The sequence below is a fragment of the Phalaenopsis equestris genome, unplaced genomic scaffold (assembly GCF_001263595.1).
Source record: "Phalaenopsis equestris unplaced genomic scaffold, ASM126359v1 Scaffold000202, whole genome shotgun sequence".
NCBI classification, from domain to species: domain Eukaryota; kingdom Viridiplantae; phylum Streptophyta; class Magnoliopsida; order Asparagales; family Orchidaceae; genus Phalaenopsis; species Phalaenopsis equestris.
Genome location: NW_018164644.1, coordinates 4,160,923 through 4,179,624, shown reverse-complemented (window position 1 = coordinate 4,179,624; position 18,702 = coordinate 4,160,923). Strand labels below are relative to the sequence as shown.

Here is an 18,702-nt window from a genome sequence, read left to right as displayed (position 1 = left end):
AGTCCTATCGTTTGGGTGCTGATGTGTAAATGTTAGCCCTCAGGTGAGGGGAATGTGAGAGCTCCGAAGTGAGAGCCGGTATCATCCCAGCCTAGCCGCAGATTCAGTAAACAAGCGTAGGATTAGTCAATGTTCTTTATGCCTAGACCAAATGATAAAGAATAGGTATGCTCCTATTTGGCATAATATAAATTAAACTAATTCACTTTATTCATTCACTATAATTTCTTGACAAGGAGAACGATGCTTTCTTATATATTTAATATCACAATTAGACCCTCCTTAGTATCATTAGTTATTTAATAGTTATTAAATTTACCTATTTATTTCAATTGTCTATTAGTGACAGATAAGCAAATTGAACTTCGTTGTTGTGATTAAAGTATTGCTTTTCTAAAATCTTAGTTCGCAGTTCTAAACCACTCCCTGTGGGATCGATATCTAGGACTCCATTAGAGCCTTATATTACTTGAGTGATACGTATACTTGCGTTGATAAGTGTGGTTTTACAATTATTGAATATTTATTACGTCCATATTTATCTTGTATTTTTAAGCATATATAAAGTCGCGGTCACTACTACAGGCTGCTTATTGCTCTTCCAAGAGACCAAGTTGCCCCTACGAACATGCAGTATCCTAAGGTGGACCTTCTATCATCTACACAACTCACCCAGTCAGCATCACAAAAGCTCTCAATGACTAAATGTCCATTCTTCCTAAAGATCAACTCCTTATTTTGTGCACTCTTCAGGTACCTCAGAATCTAATATAATGCATCCATATGACCCTTTCTTGGATCATGCATCACTCACTGCAAAAGAGATGTCCGATCGAGTGCGACACGGATAGATCAGACGGTCCACCAATCTTTGGTACCTCTTGTTATCAATCGGTTCTCCTGACTCTGCACTCAATTTGGTCTTCTATTCAATTGGAGAGACTGTAGGTTTGCACCCTGCATGTCAGTTTCTATGATTAGTACCTACTTTCTCTAGAACAAGGTCATTCCTTCATGTTTATGAGCCATTTCAATATCAAAAAAGTATATAAACTATCCAAAATCCTTCAGCTCAAATTAAATGCTCAATATTACTTTTAGTTAAGCAATCTCTACATCATCATCACCGATGAAAATAATGTCATCAACAAACACAACAAGTACAGTGGTGTGATATTGATGTTATCAAAAGAATATCGTATGGTCTGGATTAATTTGTCGATATCTCATAACCATCATATCCTTTCTGAACTTTTCAGACCAGGATCAGGGAGACTGTTTCAAGCCGTACAATGATTTTTTGAGACTACACGTCTTGCCCATTGTCTGGATTGTACCGAATTCTGATTCTATATCCATATATATCTCTTCCAATAACTCACCATGAAAAAATGCATTCTTCACATCAAGTTGATGTAATCTACACCCACAATTCACTGCCAGAGAAACCAGTATCCTCACTGTAGTTATTTTTGCTATTGGTCCAAAGGTTTCGTGATAATCAATGTCATATGTCTAATTGTATCCTTTCACCTCTAGTAATGTTTTGTGTCGCTTTATTTTCCCTTCTAGAATTTGTTTTACTGTGAAGATTCACGTGCACCCAAATGCATTTTTCTCCGCTGGTAATGGCACAATCGCTCATGATTGGTTTTTATCGAGAGCCCTAAGTTCTTCATGCATAGCCGCTTTCTACTTGGGATCTTCATCAACAATCTGCCGACACTTGGGTATAGAGCAATGCCCAAAGATACAATGAATGCTCCATGTAAAGATGATATGTTAGAATATAAAACAAAATTAGCAATGTCACGCATTATTGTTAGAGGTCCTCCTTAAAGTTGGGGGGTTAGAAGGAGGAATCATATCACATGGGAGTTTTGAGTCGGAGGTGGATGGTGTAGGTGTCTCAAGTATCAGGTAAGACCAGGACAAAGAACTAGCTGGCACAAGTGGTACTACAGACACCGCTCCCTCATTTTGCTTCCTTCTTCATGTCTACACCCTTAGCTCACATTCAGCTTGAATCCCAACATCTCTGGGTTCACTCTCCTTATTTTCTGATTCCTCAGTTGATTCATCCCAACATCACAGGACAATGCATTACTCCCACATATATCACTCTCTCAACATTGCTACTCACCCCATTTGCTTTGTATCTCTAATATCTAGCGAGACACCGAAATGTGAGGTCCCCTCCTAAGTGTGGTATGATTCAAATTCTTTAAATGACACATTCATGCTCAAAAATAGTTTATTCTCTATGGCACCAGCAAACATGCATCTTCTGGGTAGGAGAATAACTTACAAACACACATCTCACAGCTCTCGAATCTAGCTTTCCTACTAATGAACTGTTATCATTTACAAACATTCACAGAAAAACACCTTCAATGGAAAAAACCTGCTATTAAAACTCCTTTCAACACCTGACAAACGAGACTTCTAATCCAATACCCTTGACTGTTGATCAATTGAGCAATGTTTTGGGTCATTCATTGTAATCATCATGCTTCGGGCTACCTCTAAAAGATGTCTATTATTTCTCTCCGCATCTCCATTTTTTTTCTTTTGTGTATGAACATGTAGTTTGATGTTATATCCCTTCAGCTGACAAGTAATCCCCAAATACTTTATCGGTATACTATGTCCTATTATCAGACTTCAACACCTTCATTATTGCACCATATTGAGCCTGGATTGTCTTGTGAAAGACTTTAAAGTAAGCAAACACATCACATTTACTATTCATCAAATATAACTAAATAACACGAGAAAAACAATCTATAAAAGTCACAAAATATTGATAAACATTCATAGAACTTGTAAATAAATTCCTCATACATCAGAATGTATCGAGCCAAAAATAGCAGAACTCTTATTCCCATAACTGATGTAAGAGCTCCTAGTAAGCTTACCAAACTCATAAGCATCACAAATCAGCTTTTGTTTATTTGTTTTTTCATACAAACAAGGATACAACCAACTCAATAAACTAAAACAAAAGTGTCTCATGTGTATGTGATGTAACATCAACACATCCTCCACACTCCTCTCAAAGTCTCCTACTCCGACACTCTCTGCCATTGACATCAAGGCTGAGTACATCCCCTCCGATGAAACGAGTGCATTTTACATTAATATAAAATTAAAAAAATAATACAAAAGAGGGCTAAAAGCCACAATAAAAAGCTAAAAAGAAAGGCTATTAAGTAGGAGCCTCTAAAAAAATTCTATTCTTTTCAACAAAAAATGACAAATGATGACTATTTTGTAAATTTCTACCAGTAAAGCTATCCTGTAAAGCAAATGGAGCACAAAAATGGGTTGCTCCATTGCAAGATTTTGAGAAATTGGAAAAAAGCACCTGTCGAAAGTTGGTAAGAAAAGCCAAGTTTGGGTGACACCCACTATGTTGTTTCCACGCAATCTTTTCCATTGAATGTCGGAAAACATCAATGCATTGCAATTATCACCCTCAACGATCATTCTATTTACTTCAAGCATCCAAGGTTCCACAAGCGATCCCAGGAACATAACAACCTCGATTTCAACCTATGAACTATCCCAATGTAACATTTTGCGACCTGCCGCAAGCACACATTTACCCATTTCATAACGAATTAACCCTCGGTCCAAATACCAAAGTCCACTATGCCACTTCCAGTCCCCAAGTGTCTGAGACTTCCCCTTCTCTTAGAAGAGCACCTTAGGAATATCAAAAAACAACAACATTTTGGTTGGGGAATAATGAAACTAATGTATAAAAAGGTTCGCTAAAAAAATGAGCATACAAAACAATGGACAAAGTCATATAATTTGCATCCCTCACTATACTCTTACAAACTACAGGCTGTGTTATACAATCAATGGTTTGGATGTTCTCTGGTACTATTAGAGGAATATCGAAAGAAAATTTTTAGCAGTAGCCGTAACATGTTGAAATGTACCAGAACCTACTATTCATTCTAATAATCCTGTGGTGAAAATAGAGACAAGAGCATGTGTATCACGATACCTTTGTCAAAGTGAGTATAAATGGCAATGTTGCCCTTTGATGATGGTTGGTTAGAAGCATCCTTGGCTCCATCTTCTGCAGCTTGTTGCTTCCTCTTCAACAACACTAGACACTCATGATCCTCATTCATAAAAACCACACTCGTCTCTCCCTCTTCTAGTACCATCAGATTTGCCTAGTAGCCCCATTTTCCACCTTTTCAACCACCGCGGTCACAACTACTGTCTCCACCTTATCCATGTCTACCTGTCTCTCTCTCCTTAGATTGCATGGGATAGGTTTTGCTCAGATGTCAAACTTCACCATAGTTGTAGCACTTGTGAGTCTCCCCTAGACACCTATCATACCTGAGCTTGAGGCAGCTAAAGCTGGTCGCGCGCCCTGAAATACACTCGGCTCAGGGTGTAGCTTCATGCGACTCTCCTCCCGTATCATCGCAATAATGGCCTCATCTAGTGAAAGGATAGTCTCTTAACCTAGGAGGACAAATCTCCTTTGATCAAAGACCGGGTTCAGATAGGCCAGAAATTGCATAGCCACCATCCGTGCAAAGATCTCCCCTTTCTTACATTGGATCGTCACAGCCCGACATCGATGGGAAGTGATCAAGATCTGCCCACAGCTGCTCCAAATCTATGTAGTAGTCTAGAATTGATCTATCACCCTATACCACTGCTTCCATCTCACGCTGAATCTGGAACAAACTCGTGGGATTCTCTGTCCCAACATAAATCCTCTTCAGCTTTGCCCTGATGTCCCTCATTTTTCGAATATCATCTACTGAGGATGCAATTGACGAAACCATCGAGTTGAGTAGCCAGGTGTAAATTAAGACGTGTGTGGTCCTCCACTTATCCCCTTCAGCACTATCTCTCTTTGGTTCATCCACAGTAAGATACCCCTCTATTCTCTTCCATACTAAAGCAGATGTGACAAACTCAGATACGTGGTTGGTCTATCAAGCTTCAGATCCACAGGAGATGTCTAACTTCACCTGCGTCGAATCACATCTAAGGTAGTGACACCCGTTGAGATGCTAGCTCCCTATATGAGCCCAACCAAGAACTTCAAAACTTTGGGATCTATCTTCCCCAAAAGCTACAATCATTTACCTCCTACACTATCTCTATCTCTTGAAATCCTCAATCACAATAATCCAAGACTAGATCACACAAACAAGATCAGACATCCTTCGCGTCAATATGTCGTCATCGTGTCGTTCCCTTCCTAGTTAGCTCTAAACACGGTTGTATCGCCGCAATCCCGTCGAGGCCTCCCTAAGTAGCTCCAATCAAGATACAATTGTGAAGCTCCAAATCATGATCCTGTCGTTTTCTTCGTGGTTCCAGTCATGGCGCTCCAGCCGTGACTCACAATCCCACCATTAGTATCCTAGGTAGCTCCAATCTTAATTGTATCACTATCTCAAACCTTCAAGCTCGATCCATTCGTTAGCATCCCAGGTAACTTCCAATCGCAACTATTTCGGGCCATTGTATGCCTGATCCCAACTATCAAGCACCAACGATGGTTGTTAGGGTTAGGGCTCTGATACCATGAAGAATGAATTATTCAAAACCTGCTTTGTACATTTATAATCTTTACAAATAAACCCCTAGACTTCTTCAATATTCCTAACATATCAAAAGGATCCTAAATAAGGTCCATTTATCAACAAGATCTATAAAGAAACAATCAAGCACTTTGAAATAAAATCTTTACCTACTTAAACCATAGAATTTTATATTCAATCTAAATATTATCAAAAGAAGATATTTTTAAAAATAAACCTATTAAATCTTAAAGATTTGAAATAAATCACATTAAAGTAAATAATAATCTAAATTTAATTTCTTTTGAAGCATCAGATCCCCATGGTTGAAAACACTTCCATTGAAGAGTTGATTGTTAAAGAACACGACGTAGGAGGTGGTAAATTGGTTAATATAAAATATTGCAATATCTTGTAGAATAAAAAAGATGAAAGGAAAAGAAATTGAAGATGCAAAACATTACAAGTACAGAAAACTAAGAATTGTGTTTATTTTGGTTGCAAAATATGATTTCCTGTCATTGCATCCATGAATGTTGCAGAACGATTTCAATTGTTGGAAACTATATTAAAGAATAAAGATGTAATGGCAAAGTGTGGGTCATCTTATAGTGTCAATTCAAATATCTCTAGAACAACAATAATTTATGTAATTGTTGCAAAATGAGGCTCAATATTAAGACCATTAATCAATCATTGTAAAAGGACAAAACACAGGCTCAAACACAATCTCAATGATTGCTAAATGCTAAGCTTATCATCAGCTAATAACGCATCTATCAAACTCGGATTGTCATGAAAATAATGGCCATGGATTAAATGAAAAGGATAAAATTTTTTAACATGAGGTGACTCATTTCTGAACTTAAAGACTTGATATTGCTTTCTAAATCACTGAAGTTCGAGAAATTCATTTATAATACTGATAATTAAATGAATCCAAAAAAATATCATCTACCTTCAAAAAACATTTTTTTCAGTCATCTCTAACCAAATTTAAAGGATATTCATAAAACATGACAAGAAAATAATGCATTGACATCATAATATTAAATTAAAATAATATTCAAATTTAATATTATATATATATATATATATATTTATTTAGTTATTTATATTTAAATGCCTAAGGGTAGAATTTATTGAAATAGAAAGGATACATAAAAGTTGTATGAGAGAGCCAAAAATAGGCACCCTACCCATACGATACAAGTACAGTAATACCCCAACAAAAAGATGCATATAGACTCAATAAAAAGTAACACAAATTTAAAACAAGAAGAAAACAAGTAGCTAGGGACGAGTTAGTTTAGTCGTGTTTCTTTCTCTAGTTTTAGGAGCGGAGCCAGATAACAAACTTTGAAGAGTCGTGTCATTGCCAGGAGTAATCAAAGTATCATCCATTAAGTTTTTCAAGTTTGAGTGTGCCTCCAGCCTTCTTCTTCCGCCAAGAAGTGTAAATCTGTCGTTCTTCATCTGAAGACTGACTCATGTGATCCTTGGTCTACTTTGATGTTAGAACCGCAATAGAAGGAAAGGTAGTCGTTGTCATTGTGATAGGTTCCAGTGTATGTGAAGTGTGAATTGTTAACTCTGCACCTGATGCTTCTTGAATATGAGGTGCGGGACTATCCTGATTTTCGGTTCAAAACATTATCCGTTGTAGTATAGTCAGGAGAAGCAGCGTGTTCAGGCACATGGGGTGCACTAATAGTATGTTCCTGCTTTTGACTATTGGTTCTCAACTGTGGGTGCAATCTGAAAAATTTCTTCTACGGGTGTCCAAACATCTTGCAGTGCTTGCAGTAGTAAGTTTTTTGTTCCATAATGATTTTTTGTCAATAACTATTGTGAGTAGATCTCAACATCAAGATTCTAAACAAATAATTTATCGACGGTTAAAGAATTTTTATGCTAAGTTGTTTCACTACTTCAGCGATAATGAGACTAAGGGAGTGTTCGGTAGCCTAATTTAGGATGGATTTACGTTGGATTTAATGTAAATCCATCAAACATAATTTTTATCCCGTTAAGTTCGTCTATCTACTTAAATCCGATAACTTCTCAGGCGTAACGTGAATCTCGGATTTAGTAAATCTGATCCGGAGGTAGATTTAAGGACCACGTGCTTCGTCATTCCTTTGCAACTACCGGCTTCCTTCATTCGTAGCTCGTCTTCGTAGAGGAGAAGAGTCGTAGAGGAGAATAAAAGATTGAAAGATACGCTTGCCGCACATCACCATTTTCATCGTCGCAAGTTGAAACCTCGCCTACATCACTCCCGCTCTCTTGGTACCTTTCCTTTTTCAAAACTCTATCTGAAACCCTCTTCTATTCCCTCCCCTTCAACCGATTTCACCCAAAACCATCGCCTTCTTGATGGAAAATCACAATGCAATCGTGATTAGAGCTCTAGCTAGAAAAGCAACAACGGAACCACGATTCATAGACACCACCAAAACTCCTATCATTAATTAAGTGATGGTTGTTGCTTAATTTTTTCCACTCTTAAACCCTTCTTGTATCCACAGTGTTTTGTTCATCTGTTTCCCCAACTCTGCTTTTCCTTCTCATTCACGTTCATGGATCTCCTCTGCCCTAATTAGCCCTATGTTAGTTTTCTTTTTTTATCTAATTATCTAAATACCCAAAATGTCATTTTTCTCTTTAATATATTTGTTACTTTCTCTTCTTGATTTTTTGTTGCGTTTTAAAATCTTACTTTAAAATTTTCCATTTTTTCTGGAGCTCGGATGCAATCTATTTTTTTTTACTTTTAAAGTTTTTTTTCCCGGCCTACTAATTAACATTAGTTTGATCACTTGTTTGTGTTTCCCCTTCCTGTTTCCATGATTCACTGCATTCATTAGTTCTCAACCCTTGATATTTGAATCGAAGAGGAGAAAAATTTGAATTCATATGCATATTTTGTGCTTTCAGGTTTGGGATGGAAATGATTTTTTTCCCAACTTTGAGAATTTATATCCTTAATGTGTTTAGTTACAATTCTTAAATGATCACAAAGGAGTTTTTAATTCTATTTATTCTTTATTTATTCTTTATTTATTCTTTTGATGTTTGCTCTTAATGTTATGAAACAATTTTAGGCTTCAGAGCTAATTTAATTTACTCGGTATATCTGCGGTTGTTGCCCTTGCATTGGCTAAGAGGAATGTTGGAAGAGCTGCTAATTGATGAGAGTATTATTTTATCGAATATTGATGGAATGCTGCTTCTCTCATTATTTTTTTCGCTCCATGAATTTGTTAGCTTTGAAGCTCTATTTCTGTAATCTCGGTGACTTAGTATAGCACACAATTCTCATATATTTTTATTTCACACCAAAACTTTCATATTCACACAAGTAACACTCAAATCTTTAATATCATATAAAAATAGCACTATCGCCACATTTTTAAAGTCAAACATTTTCATGCAAAGGTTTAAAACACCAAAGAGCTATGCATGTAATGAAAGTTTAGGCGTGAGATATGTAAATACATAAGAATTGTGTGCTATGTAAGTTAACTTTTCTAGTTATTATTATTATCACATTTGTGGAGGCTTCTTTTTGGTAGACTTGGACTTGGGAGTTTTGGACAAAGTGTGCTTTAATGTAGTTCTTGTTGTTGGAGGTTGTGTTTGCTTCTGCAATATTTGTTTGCTTATTCAGGGCAGCATTAAGGGGCACAGAGCTCAGTATTATAAGTGGCTTTATAAAGTTTCTCAATTATTTTCATGGGGAAGTTGCTCAAATATTATATGCAGTTATCATATATATATATATAGTGAAAGAGAGAGAGAGAGAGACCATTCTGATTGATTTACTTATTTGACGAAATAAAATATCTGCGATTAAGCTTTTATATAAATAGCAAGCCTGAAATGAAGGAAACTGTCAGCATAGCAGAACAAAAAATTGCTCAGTTATGATTTATGCATGAGAAGGGAGATGAGAACATATGAAATCTCGGCATTTGGAAGAAGATCCAGTCTTGGGACAGTTAAATCCGAAAAGCAAATGTCAAACATTATTTACGGCTTTAACTGGATTTAACGGAAATAATATCAAACATAAAATTTAAATTTAACATAAGTGGATTTAATAAATCCGGTTAATAAATCCGGATCTACTTAAGTTAAATCCAAGAGGCAGTAAAACACCCCCTTAAAGTAGGAGATGAGTGAATGATGGTTGAAAAATTCAAGAGCAAGTAGAAGTCATGATGAGAAGCAAAGCCGTTAGCAATTTAGCGAACAGCTGTCATGAGATCAGCAAAGCATACAGTTAAGGGTTTATTGGAAAAAGTATGTATTCAAGTGAATTAAATGCAAGGTGATGGTTGAAGCAGGCGTACGACAGAATAGATAAAAAGTAGAGCGCGCATGAATGTAAAGCACATAAGTGGATTGAGTGTGTAAACAACACGGCAACTTTCGAGTGAAGCTGAGTGATCCTATACATATATTTATATAGATATGTTTGTATGTATGTATTGATTTATGTATGTATGAATGTATGTAAATGTATGTGTATATATATTCCTTATGTTACATCATTCACATGGCAGTCTCTTCCATCTCTGTGTTTGTGTGCATATGTACATGTGCATGTATATTATTAAACAAAAGTCAAACATCATATCAAAAGATTCGCTGCAGTAAATGAGCTAGATTAGTCAAATATTTGGCAACATAATCTTCTTAATATGTAAAATGAGATGTAAAAGAAAAGCACAAATACACGGGATACAAACATAAAGTCAAATTTCTGCACTATTATCTATACAAGAAGATACTCCATCAAAATATTAATATTGCTTCAAATCTGATAACTGAACGCAACATAACTATAAAGAAAAACATCAAGGAGTTCAAAAGTTTATAATTTGCAAATGTTGATTTAAGCACGATGCAGTAGTTTCTTGATCCCGGATAAGTACGGAACATTAAAATTTTAAGCCAATTTTCATTTAAAAAAACCGAACTACACCTAAACAAGAAATATGGTCCATTAAGGTGAGGAATTCATAAATAATATAAGAATAAAATATTCTAAAATTAACAAAAATATGATCCATACCTGACATCACTTCCTTTACGAAAAATGCGAATTGATGGGTAGCCTTGGATGTGGTGCCTAACAAATATTATTAAAAAGAGTTCATGATCAAGTTTCAAATGCATACGCATACAATTATGTTAAAAAATATAGGAAATTAACTCTGTATGAAAGATAGAAGATACCAGTTAGCAGCAAGTCTCCTCATATGTGGAAAATATTTACCTCTTACATAGATTAAATTGTTCAGTACAATCCACCTTCCCCAAAAGAATTCGCCCATCAATTTCAGGGTCATATCTAGATAGTTTAAAGCAAAGCATTAGAAGAACTTTTCTTGAGTAAGAGGTTAAGATGGAGTATCTATCCACGTGAACTCAAATATAAATAGAAGGTTACCTTTCCCTTATGACTTTAGCTGTCTTCTCCCATGAAGGTCTCTGCAATGAATGAAAGGATGTCATAAATTTTAAAAGCAATAATACAAAAAAATTTACCGTCTGCTAGGAATCCAAGCAAAATATTATGTTCTGCTACAAAATTGAAGAAAACACAATCCAAAACTGTGAAATCCAGAATCCAGCAACAGAATGGCAGAATCATGTACTTATAAAACTCTAGAATGCAGAATGGTGACGGGCAACGAAAGTCAATAGGTCAGCATTTTAAATATTTTTCCTCCTATGATTCCCATTAGTAACAGATGTTATGCTTTGTGATAGAAGGTCTGATAATTATTGTACTTGTTTTACTTATTCAACAAGAGGATACAACGAAGCTTTCAGCATTTTAAGTTAAACAAAATGGTTTAAATAATTCATAAGACTCAAGTCTCAGAAAGTTATGTTCCTCAAATGATGTTAAATATGGCATAACGCTATACCTAGCACATAAAGCCTCAATCTCTCTGCACAAAAAATGAAGATACAGCATTGATATCTGAACCTTTTTCCTGGTTTACTCCGTTCGTTACTTTGATGTGTTGTGCAATACTGAAGCTTGTAATTTATGAATCTATGGAATCTACGGTTATTTCCACCATGATGGCAATTTCCACTCCATGTTGGTGCTAGTAGCCAAGGAAACACAATAGTAACTAATAAAATGAAGTAACAAAAGGCCCACCAAAAACTACGATTAACCTCACACATGGCATTGATGAAACGGCTCACATATTGGACACACTTTGTATTTAATATTGCAAAAATAACTGCAATCATCTTAGAAATTATGCTAAATTGTAAATACATACTAGAAAATCTACGTAACATAACCTAGAATCAAATAATAGATACAAAGAAAAAAATTTGAAAAAAGTACCAAGCGATTGCTCCAATAACACCAAGGCGCATAGAAGTTGACAGCAAGAATAGGATATCTGCAAGAGGAACATAATGGTAATTTTTAAGAGAGAAAAATTTAAAAACTCAAATTATACGAATTATAAGCATCCATAAGACTTAAACAAAGATAAAATGTGAGCTTTACAAATAGCTTAGAATCAGATCGAAAAAATCTAAAGGGAAAAGAAATGAAAATTTATGAAAGGAACAGACCAACTTCGAAGTGTGGGGGGGTCGGGGTGATGGGTGATGGGTGATGGGTGAGGTGGGTGGTGGGTTGGGGCAAGCTCTGTAATCATCTTAAGATAGAATGTTGCTATAAAAAACTAGATGTACAAAATGTGAGGGCCGGGTAAAATACATCAATCACACTACTTCCAAAGGCTTAAATTGATATTCCATAACGAATTAAGGGCTATTACAATATCAATCAATATCTTTAAGAAGTGATGCAAAACATCTTTGGATCTAGGACATGCTAATGCAAATATCGATAGGAGAAAACAGAACTCTCCCAAGAATTCCCTTTCTAAAAATTCACCGGGGCTTTAGACTTGAAACTCTAAACCACACAGCTACATAATAGGATCGTGAAGATTCAAGAAAATCGGAACAAATTTATGAACAGAAGCGCAACTAATAATAGTGCATGATCAATTTTGATAGCTTTAGTTCTTTACTATAATTGTTTCAAAAACTGTTGAATTTCTTTCTGAAGTCTCTCTCCTTGTGAACCTGATTTAATAGAAAATTATGTTGATGATAGAGCAGTCTCAACTCAGCACAAAATTAGTAACAATGAGCATGCGTTTGAATAAGTGCCCATTAATAATGTGAATAGTATGTGAAATTGCCTCAATTTGAGCTTTGTGAAAAAAAGATTAATGGGTGATGCCCATAAGCACGCATTCAGACCATCTTGGCCTTGATTTGTCTTAGTTTTTGGATGTGATGTCAATATCAATGTTTATAGCTGGTCTAAAGTACCTAAACGCTTATATCATGTACCAACATAATATTATATTTGTAGTCCACTTCGTAGCCTTTTATGGCAGCTCCTTCACATGGGGATATACTAAAATAATAAAAATTAAAATTTCTACTAAATCCATTGGAATATATTTTGTCAATGAATTTTAATGAGCTTCATACACTTTAGCTTTCTAAGGATTTGAATAACATTTGTCTAATGCAACTCTATAAAAACATAGTAAATGTCATGATATCGGAGTCAACCCAAACCACAAGAGAGAATAAGAAAATATTATTGTTGAAATGCAAATAGCTTACAATAACGACCCTTCAAACCGGAAATAAATGAATACAAACATCAAAGACACCCGAGGCAATGGTAAAGGGGGAGGGTGGCAGCTGGACAGCAAGAAGGTGACTGGTTTGGGGGAAGGCGGTCACAAGGTGGACACATGGAAGGCTGGCAGCAGCAAAGGAAGTTGCTGGGGAGTTATTGAGGTGGTCGAAAGGGATGCTGGGAGGAGGCTTTATGGTAGGGGGAGGCTGTGGGATGAGGTTCGGCTGCAGGGGACGGATGCTGGAAGGAGGACAGCAGCAGGAAAGGCGACTGGGTAGGAGGGCGGCAGCACTGAACAGTTGCTGGAAGGAGGGCAGTAGCAGGAAATGTGCTAGGTAGGAGGGCAGCAGCAGCGAAGGCTGCTGGGAGGAGTGTGATGGCAAGGGAAGAGGGAAAAGGTCAGGATAATCACCACTTCGGAACTAGATATAGTTGGAACACTATTTTTCATCGGATACTGCCCAAGCTACAGGAGAACGACTGGCGGCACAACTCTGACATCAGAATTAATCAAAACAGCTAACCCTATGCAATAAAAACAACCAATATATAATAGCTACAAGATAAAACAGGAAGGGGAGGCTTCCCCTTCGGGCGGCATCCAGAAAAAAGAAGGGGAGGCTGGCGGCAAATAGAGAAGGTGAGCACAAAATACAAAGAAAGAAAGGGTACAGCTATAGCCTTGGACCGGTTGGCTGGTTGGTTGGCCCTGATCTTCCTGGTTGAATAGGCCGGTTCAAATGGCCCATAAAAGCCCCGAGCCAGTCTCTTGAGGTTAGGAGAGCATTGAATTCATGCATCGAAGCTTCTGGTACTTTTTTTGTGGTCGTAGAAGCACATGGATCCCACTGTCGACTGCACTGTCTTCTAAAACACCGAAGAAGATTTCTTCACTTACGAGCGTATATCCATATTGATTTGCTCCTCTGGGGGTACACTACAACACTAACCTGAGTCAGCGTGCCTGCATATATTTTTGAATCTTCCCAAAGGAATCCCCGGTCGCTTGAACCTGATCTGAAGTGAGGGTAACCTAAACCTCCTCAAGCGATGGTGGCAATTGTGGTAAGGTATCTACCGTGATATCTTGAAATGATCCCTAACATGACTGTCCTGTGTCTGGAGCTTTTTTTCTTGGTCCTATCACCCTCTATCGTCATCAAAAATGGTCCCACCGATGATGCTCTGCTGGCAAGGGCTCTTGTGATCTCGGACTCTAACAAAGTAGGATGATGTGCTTCCCCTCCTTGGTGAAGGATTGAATGTTCCTGAATCCGTCTTGCTGAGTCCTATGGTCAAATTGTCACGGTCTCCCCAACAAAAGGCGACAGACATCTATAGGGACCCTATTGCACCACGCATGATCATACACTGGAATCCCTCGAATCCTGAATCTGCGGGACCCATCGAACCATGAACATCTCGCCATCATCAGGTGGAAGATGATGCACCTTGCCCTACTCCTCAGCGGTCTCCTAATCTCTAACTTCCTCCATGACGCCCCACACCGTAAAAGGCATAACTCGACTACTCTTTTCATGTTTCTTCTCACTAGGTGGCTCTATCCTTATCCGAACCATCTTTCTCAACTCCACAAAGTGTGCTCCTGCTGGTGTTGCCTTGTGGTGGTTGATTGTTTTGTTTCTGTTGTCTTTCCACTTTGAATACTATGGTCTGGACAATCCCAAGTCACCAATAAGGTTGCAACTATACCACATTGCTAATAATGATCTTTAGCCGCCCAAGATACCTGGCTACAGTGTGCTCTTTCGACTCATTCAGCTCGCATTTCATCTACAAGTGGTCAAACTAAGTTGTGAACTCCTCAACTGAAATGTCTCGTTGTTGTAGGTGATGGATCATCAGAACATGTACTGACGATAATGAGGTGGAAGATACTTCTTCTGTATTACTTTCTTCATATTCTCCAACTTGGTAATCTTATCGATGTTTTCCCTATTCCTCTATCAATTTAAGTTCTCCCACCATAAAGAAACTTTTTTTCAACTTGATAACAACTAATTTGACCAGCTTATCCACTGCAACATCTTTATATTAGAAGATCCTTTCAACAGATTGTAACCAATCAATAAATTAATTTGGACATATACCTCCCTTAAACTCTGGTAGATCCATTTTGATACCAAATTCCATGTGGCCTCCATATGTGGACAGGTTGGCTGTATTCATGGGTGGGTCGGCCAGTTTGCTGGCTCTGTTCTCCTTGGCCAGCCCATAAAAGACCAACATCACGTATCCAACTAAAATATTAACAAATGTCATCGTATGTGGTTTCATGTTGCCAAACATTGTGTATTCGTATAACTTTTGTATACTTTTTGACTAATTTCATAATTACCACTATTTTCCACACATGCACGCAAAGTTAACTTTTGTATACTTTTTGACTAATTTCATAATTACAACTATTTTCCACACATGCACGCAAAGTTTTTGCAAGTTTCTATAAATAGAGGATATATTGCTTTTATTTGGATTATTCGTGGTTGAATGAATTGAAATTAAAATTCCTCTCCAATACCCTCTCTTACCTCTCCTCTCGGATCCCTCCTTTATATCCAACTATTCTTCTACCTCTGCTACCCTAGTTAATGTTGATCACTCACACCAATATCCTAAAAATTTGGCCTTAAAAGGTTTTAAAAAAACCCAAGAGATCGATTACATGAGCCATGGCCTCATCTGATCAACTTGAACTGCTTAGGAAACGAAAACATGTCCCTTCTAACCTTATTGACGAACATATCAGACAACTACCTTTAAGCAAAAGCACTATAAACTATGAGCAACTACTTGTTAACAAAGAGTAGAGATTTGCATTAATGAGGGAGACAAATTGCAATCTGATAAATTAAAAAGAAAAACTATCTGTTGGCAACAGGTGATTCGTGATCAGGCCAAATGCACTTTTTATGAAACACCACTGCTTTTTGTTGGACCTAACAAATTCAAGAATAAAGCGAGTGCTCAGAATAGGATATGTGGGAATTGCCTACTTACTGGTGAGAATATTTGTCAAAACTCGCAGCAGTTAATAAAACTGAACCATCACCGCTCTCTTCTTCAAAGTCATCCCCATGCTTGCTAACCATGGGGATTGGTCCAGAATGATATTCAGCTCCAGTTGACTTTAAATTGGGATCTATTGAAAATTTCCGAACCGTTTTTGTTATATTTAGCCTGTTCTGCAAATTCTCAAACAACAAAAAAGGTGTTTAATAATTCAAAATAAGAAGGAGCTTCACCTAAGATGGACTAACATTTATAACCAAATGCAAAGAGGCAGGTAAACTTACTGTGCCCAATATGTCGCTCACATCTACTGATGCAAATTCGCATGAAAGTGAAGGAAAACTGCAAAACAGGTTTTTTTTATTTTTTGGAAGACAAACTATCAAATTAAAAGCTCCGTAGAACTCGAAGGACATCCAAAATGGCAACCACTAAGGTAATCATACAGAAGCAAATGACAAAAAAAAATGTGAAACAAAAACTTCCACAGATCGCTTTGCATTTCCTATGTGCATGGTAAAGCTACAGTTTTTAATTGTTTCTATGTTCAGACATACAGATTTAATACAATGAAGATCAGATGTTTCTAGGGGCTGATACATCTCGTGTTCTTATTATTTCTACGAGAAGATACATTTAAAGATTTGAGACAGGGAAGATGAAATGAATAGACGAGTAAACATAAGAGCACAATATACAACTTACACTCGAGTAGCAGGACGGCTTCCAAAACAAATCAAACAAAAAAAAAACCAAATTGATAAAGTGGCTCAAATAAAGAAAAATGAATGTAACAAATTCGCAGATACAAGTAGAAGCTATCGGTATCCCAACGAATGCAGAATTTCAATAAATATCATGCATTTGAACTCACACATTGTTTGCACACAAAATATAATTTTCCACACCTAGTAAAATGAATTTGAGATACCTTAAGCATAGTCATTTAACAATTCACTCACACATCAAAAAACCCAGCCCACCCCTAGTTGGGAGATTCCCACGAAAAAATGCCTGAATTGGTAACATATATGAAGCAGTTATTGGTATCCTGTTAATCCTTGAAAGCCATAACATTCAACTGGATATAAACTCCAAAAACTTTTATTTTTTCAAATGAACAGTTTTTATTGTTACGAGATCAGGGATGTCATCCCAACTGTGACTTGAGTTAACCCAAACAACAATAAGGATTTGCTGAAATTCAATAGGAATACAAACAAGCACACTTGACAATAAGAAAATAATCAACAAAAACATAAAAGATACCCTAGGATGAGGGCGGAAGTGGTAAACACTGGCTGGACAACAGGTGGGTGGTGGGTTGAGAGGTTGCGGCGGCAGCAGGTGGACTAGTGAGGGGCTACGGCTGAAATACGAGGCATGTGATAGGGTGTCGGAAGTAGTGTAGGCTGTTGGAGGGGGTTGTGGGAGCAGGGTGGAGTGCTAGAGGAGTTTGGCGGCAGCAAGGAGGGAGCCTGGAGGGATGTGCGGTAGCAGGCAGGGTGGTTGGGGTTCTCGGCAACAAGCAAGGATAGGAAGGGGAAGAGTCGAACAGTGGCTAGACAGCACCAAACTGCCAGTAGACCAATTGCAACAGAAACAGCAGCAAGTCTAACCGGTGGGATAAGGTTGGGGAAGCACATAAAGGTAAATAAACACCGCCTCAATACGACTTACAGTCGGAGCACCTTCTCGCCTTCGGACACAGCCCTCAAAGAGAAAAACTTGAAAGTTGATGGTTGTCCTGATAGAAAACTCAACAAAAACTAACCCTAAAAAAAGCAAATGACGTATTCATAATAGTAGATAAGGAGGAATTGGGCGGCAAACCTTACCCAAATAATTTGGTCAGTTGGCCCCCTTGCACTTCTTGACCCGCTCCAGCTGTCCAAGTTAGACTAGCCATCATTTTAGTAGAGTGCCGTGTCGAATTGTGTCTTAGCAAAGACAAGCGATCAAACACAAATAACTACATTATTTTAAAACTAACTCCAATTTGAATTAATTAGGCTATAACGGCCAAATAAGTACTTCAACACAACTCACTAAGTAACTACATCTTGAAATCCTTGACCCATTCTGGAGGCGTGGTTGCCTCTTTGTACAATTACAATTAGTTGAAGGAGAAACCATTGAAGAATCCGCTCGTGAATTTCCATTTTTCAATGAGGAATGTGAAGATGTGCCAGGAGATGATGGGGAATCTCTTTCTTGCATTCTAGAGAAAGTTTTACTATCGCCTAAACACCCTGTGAACTCTCAAAGAAATGTTATATGTCGCACTGTTGACCTCATTTTTAGCGAGGTCTAGTCTTCCTCTTAGGGTTTAGGATCTAGCCTTAGGGATCTCCCTTCGACTATCTTAGAACCTTAGAAATGAGA

At 37.4% G+C, this 18,702-nt stretch overlaps 1 protein-coding gene across 1 annotated transcript in view; it reads right to left on the bottom strand.

Annotated features, from left to right (window-relative positions):
• LOC110022673 (protein disulfide isomerase-like 5-4) overlaps positions 1-18,702 on the bottom strand; it is a 59,976-nt gene that overhangs the window by 31,061 nt on the left and 10,213 nt on the right. Inside the window, exons 4-9 of the mRNA XM_020721741.1 lie at positions 16,602-16,659; positions 16,306-16,490; positions 11,953-12,010; positions 11,032-11,072; positions 10,858-10,932; positions 10,654-10,710 (exon numbers count right to left, since the gene is read on the bottom strand). Coding sequence (XP_020577400.1) covers positions 10,654-10,710; positions 10,858-10,932; positions 11,032-11,072; positions 11,953-12,010; positions 16,306-16,490; positions 16,602-16,659 — 474 coding nt within the window. The remainder of the gene's footprint in view (positions 1-10,653; positions 10,711-10,857; positions 10,933-11,031; positions 11,073-11,952; positions 12,011-16,305; positions 16,491-16,601; positions 16,660-18,702) is intronic.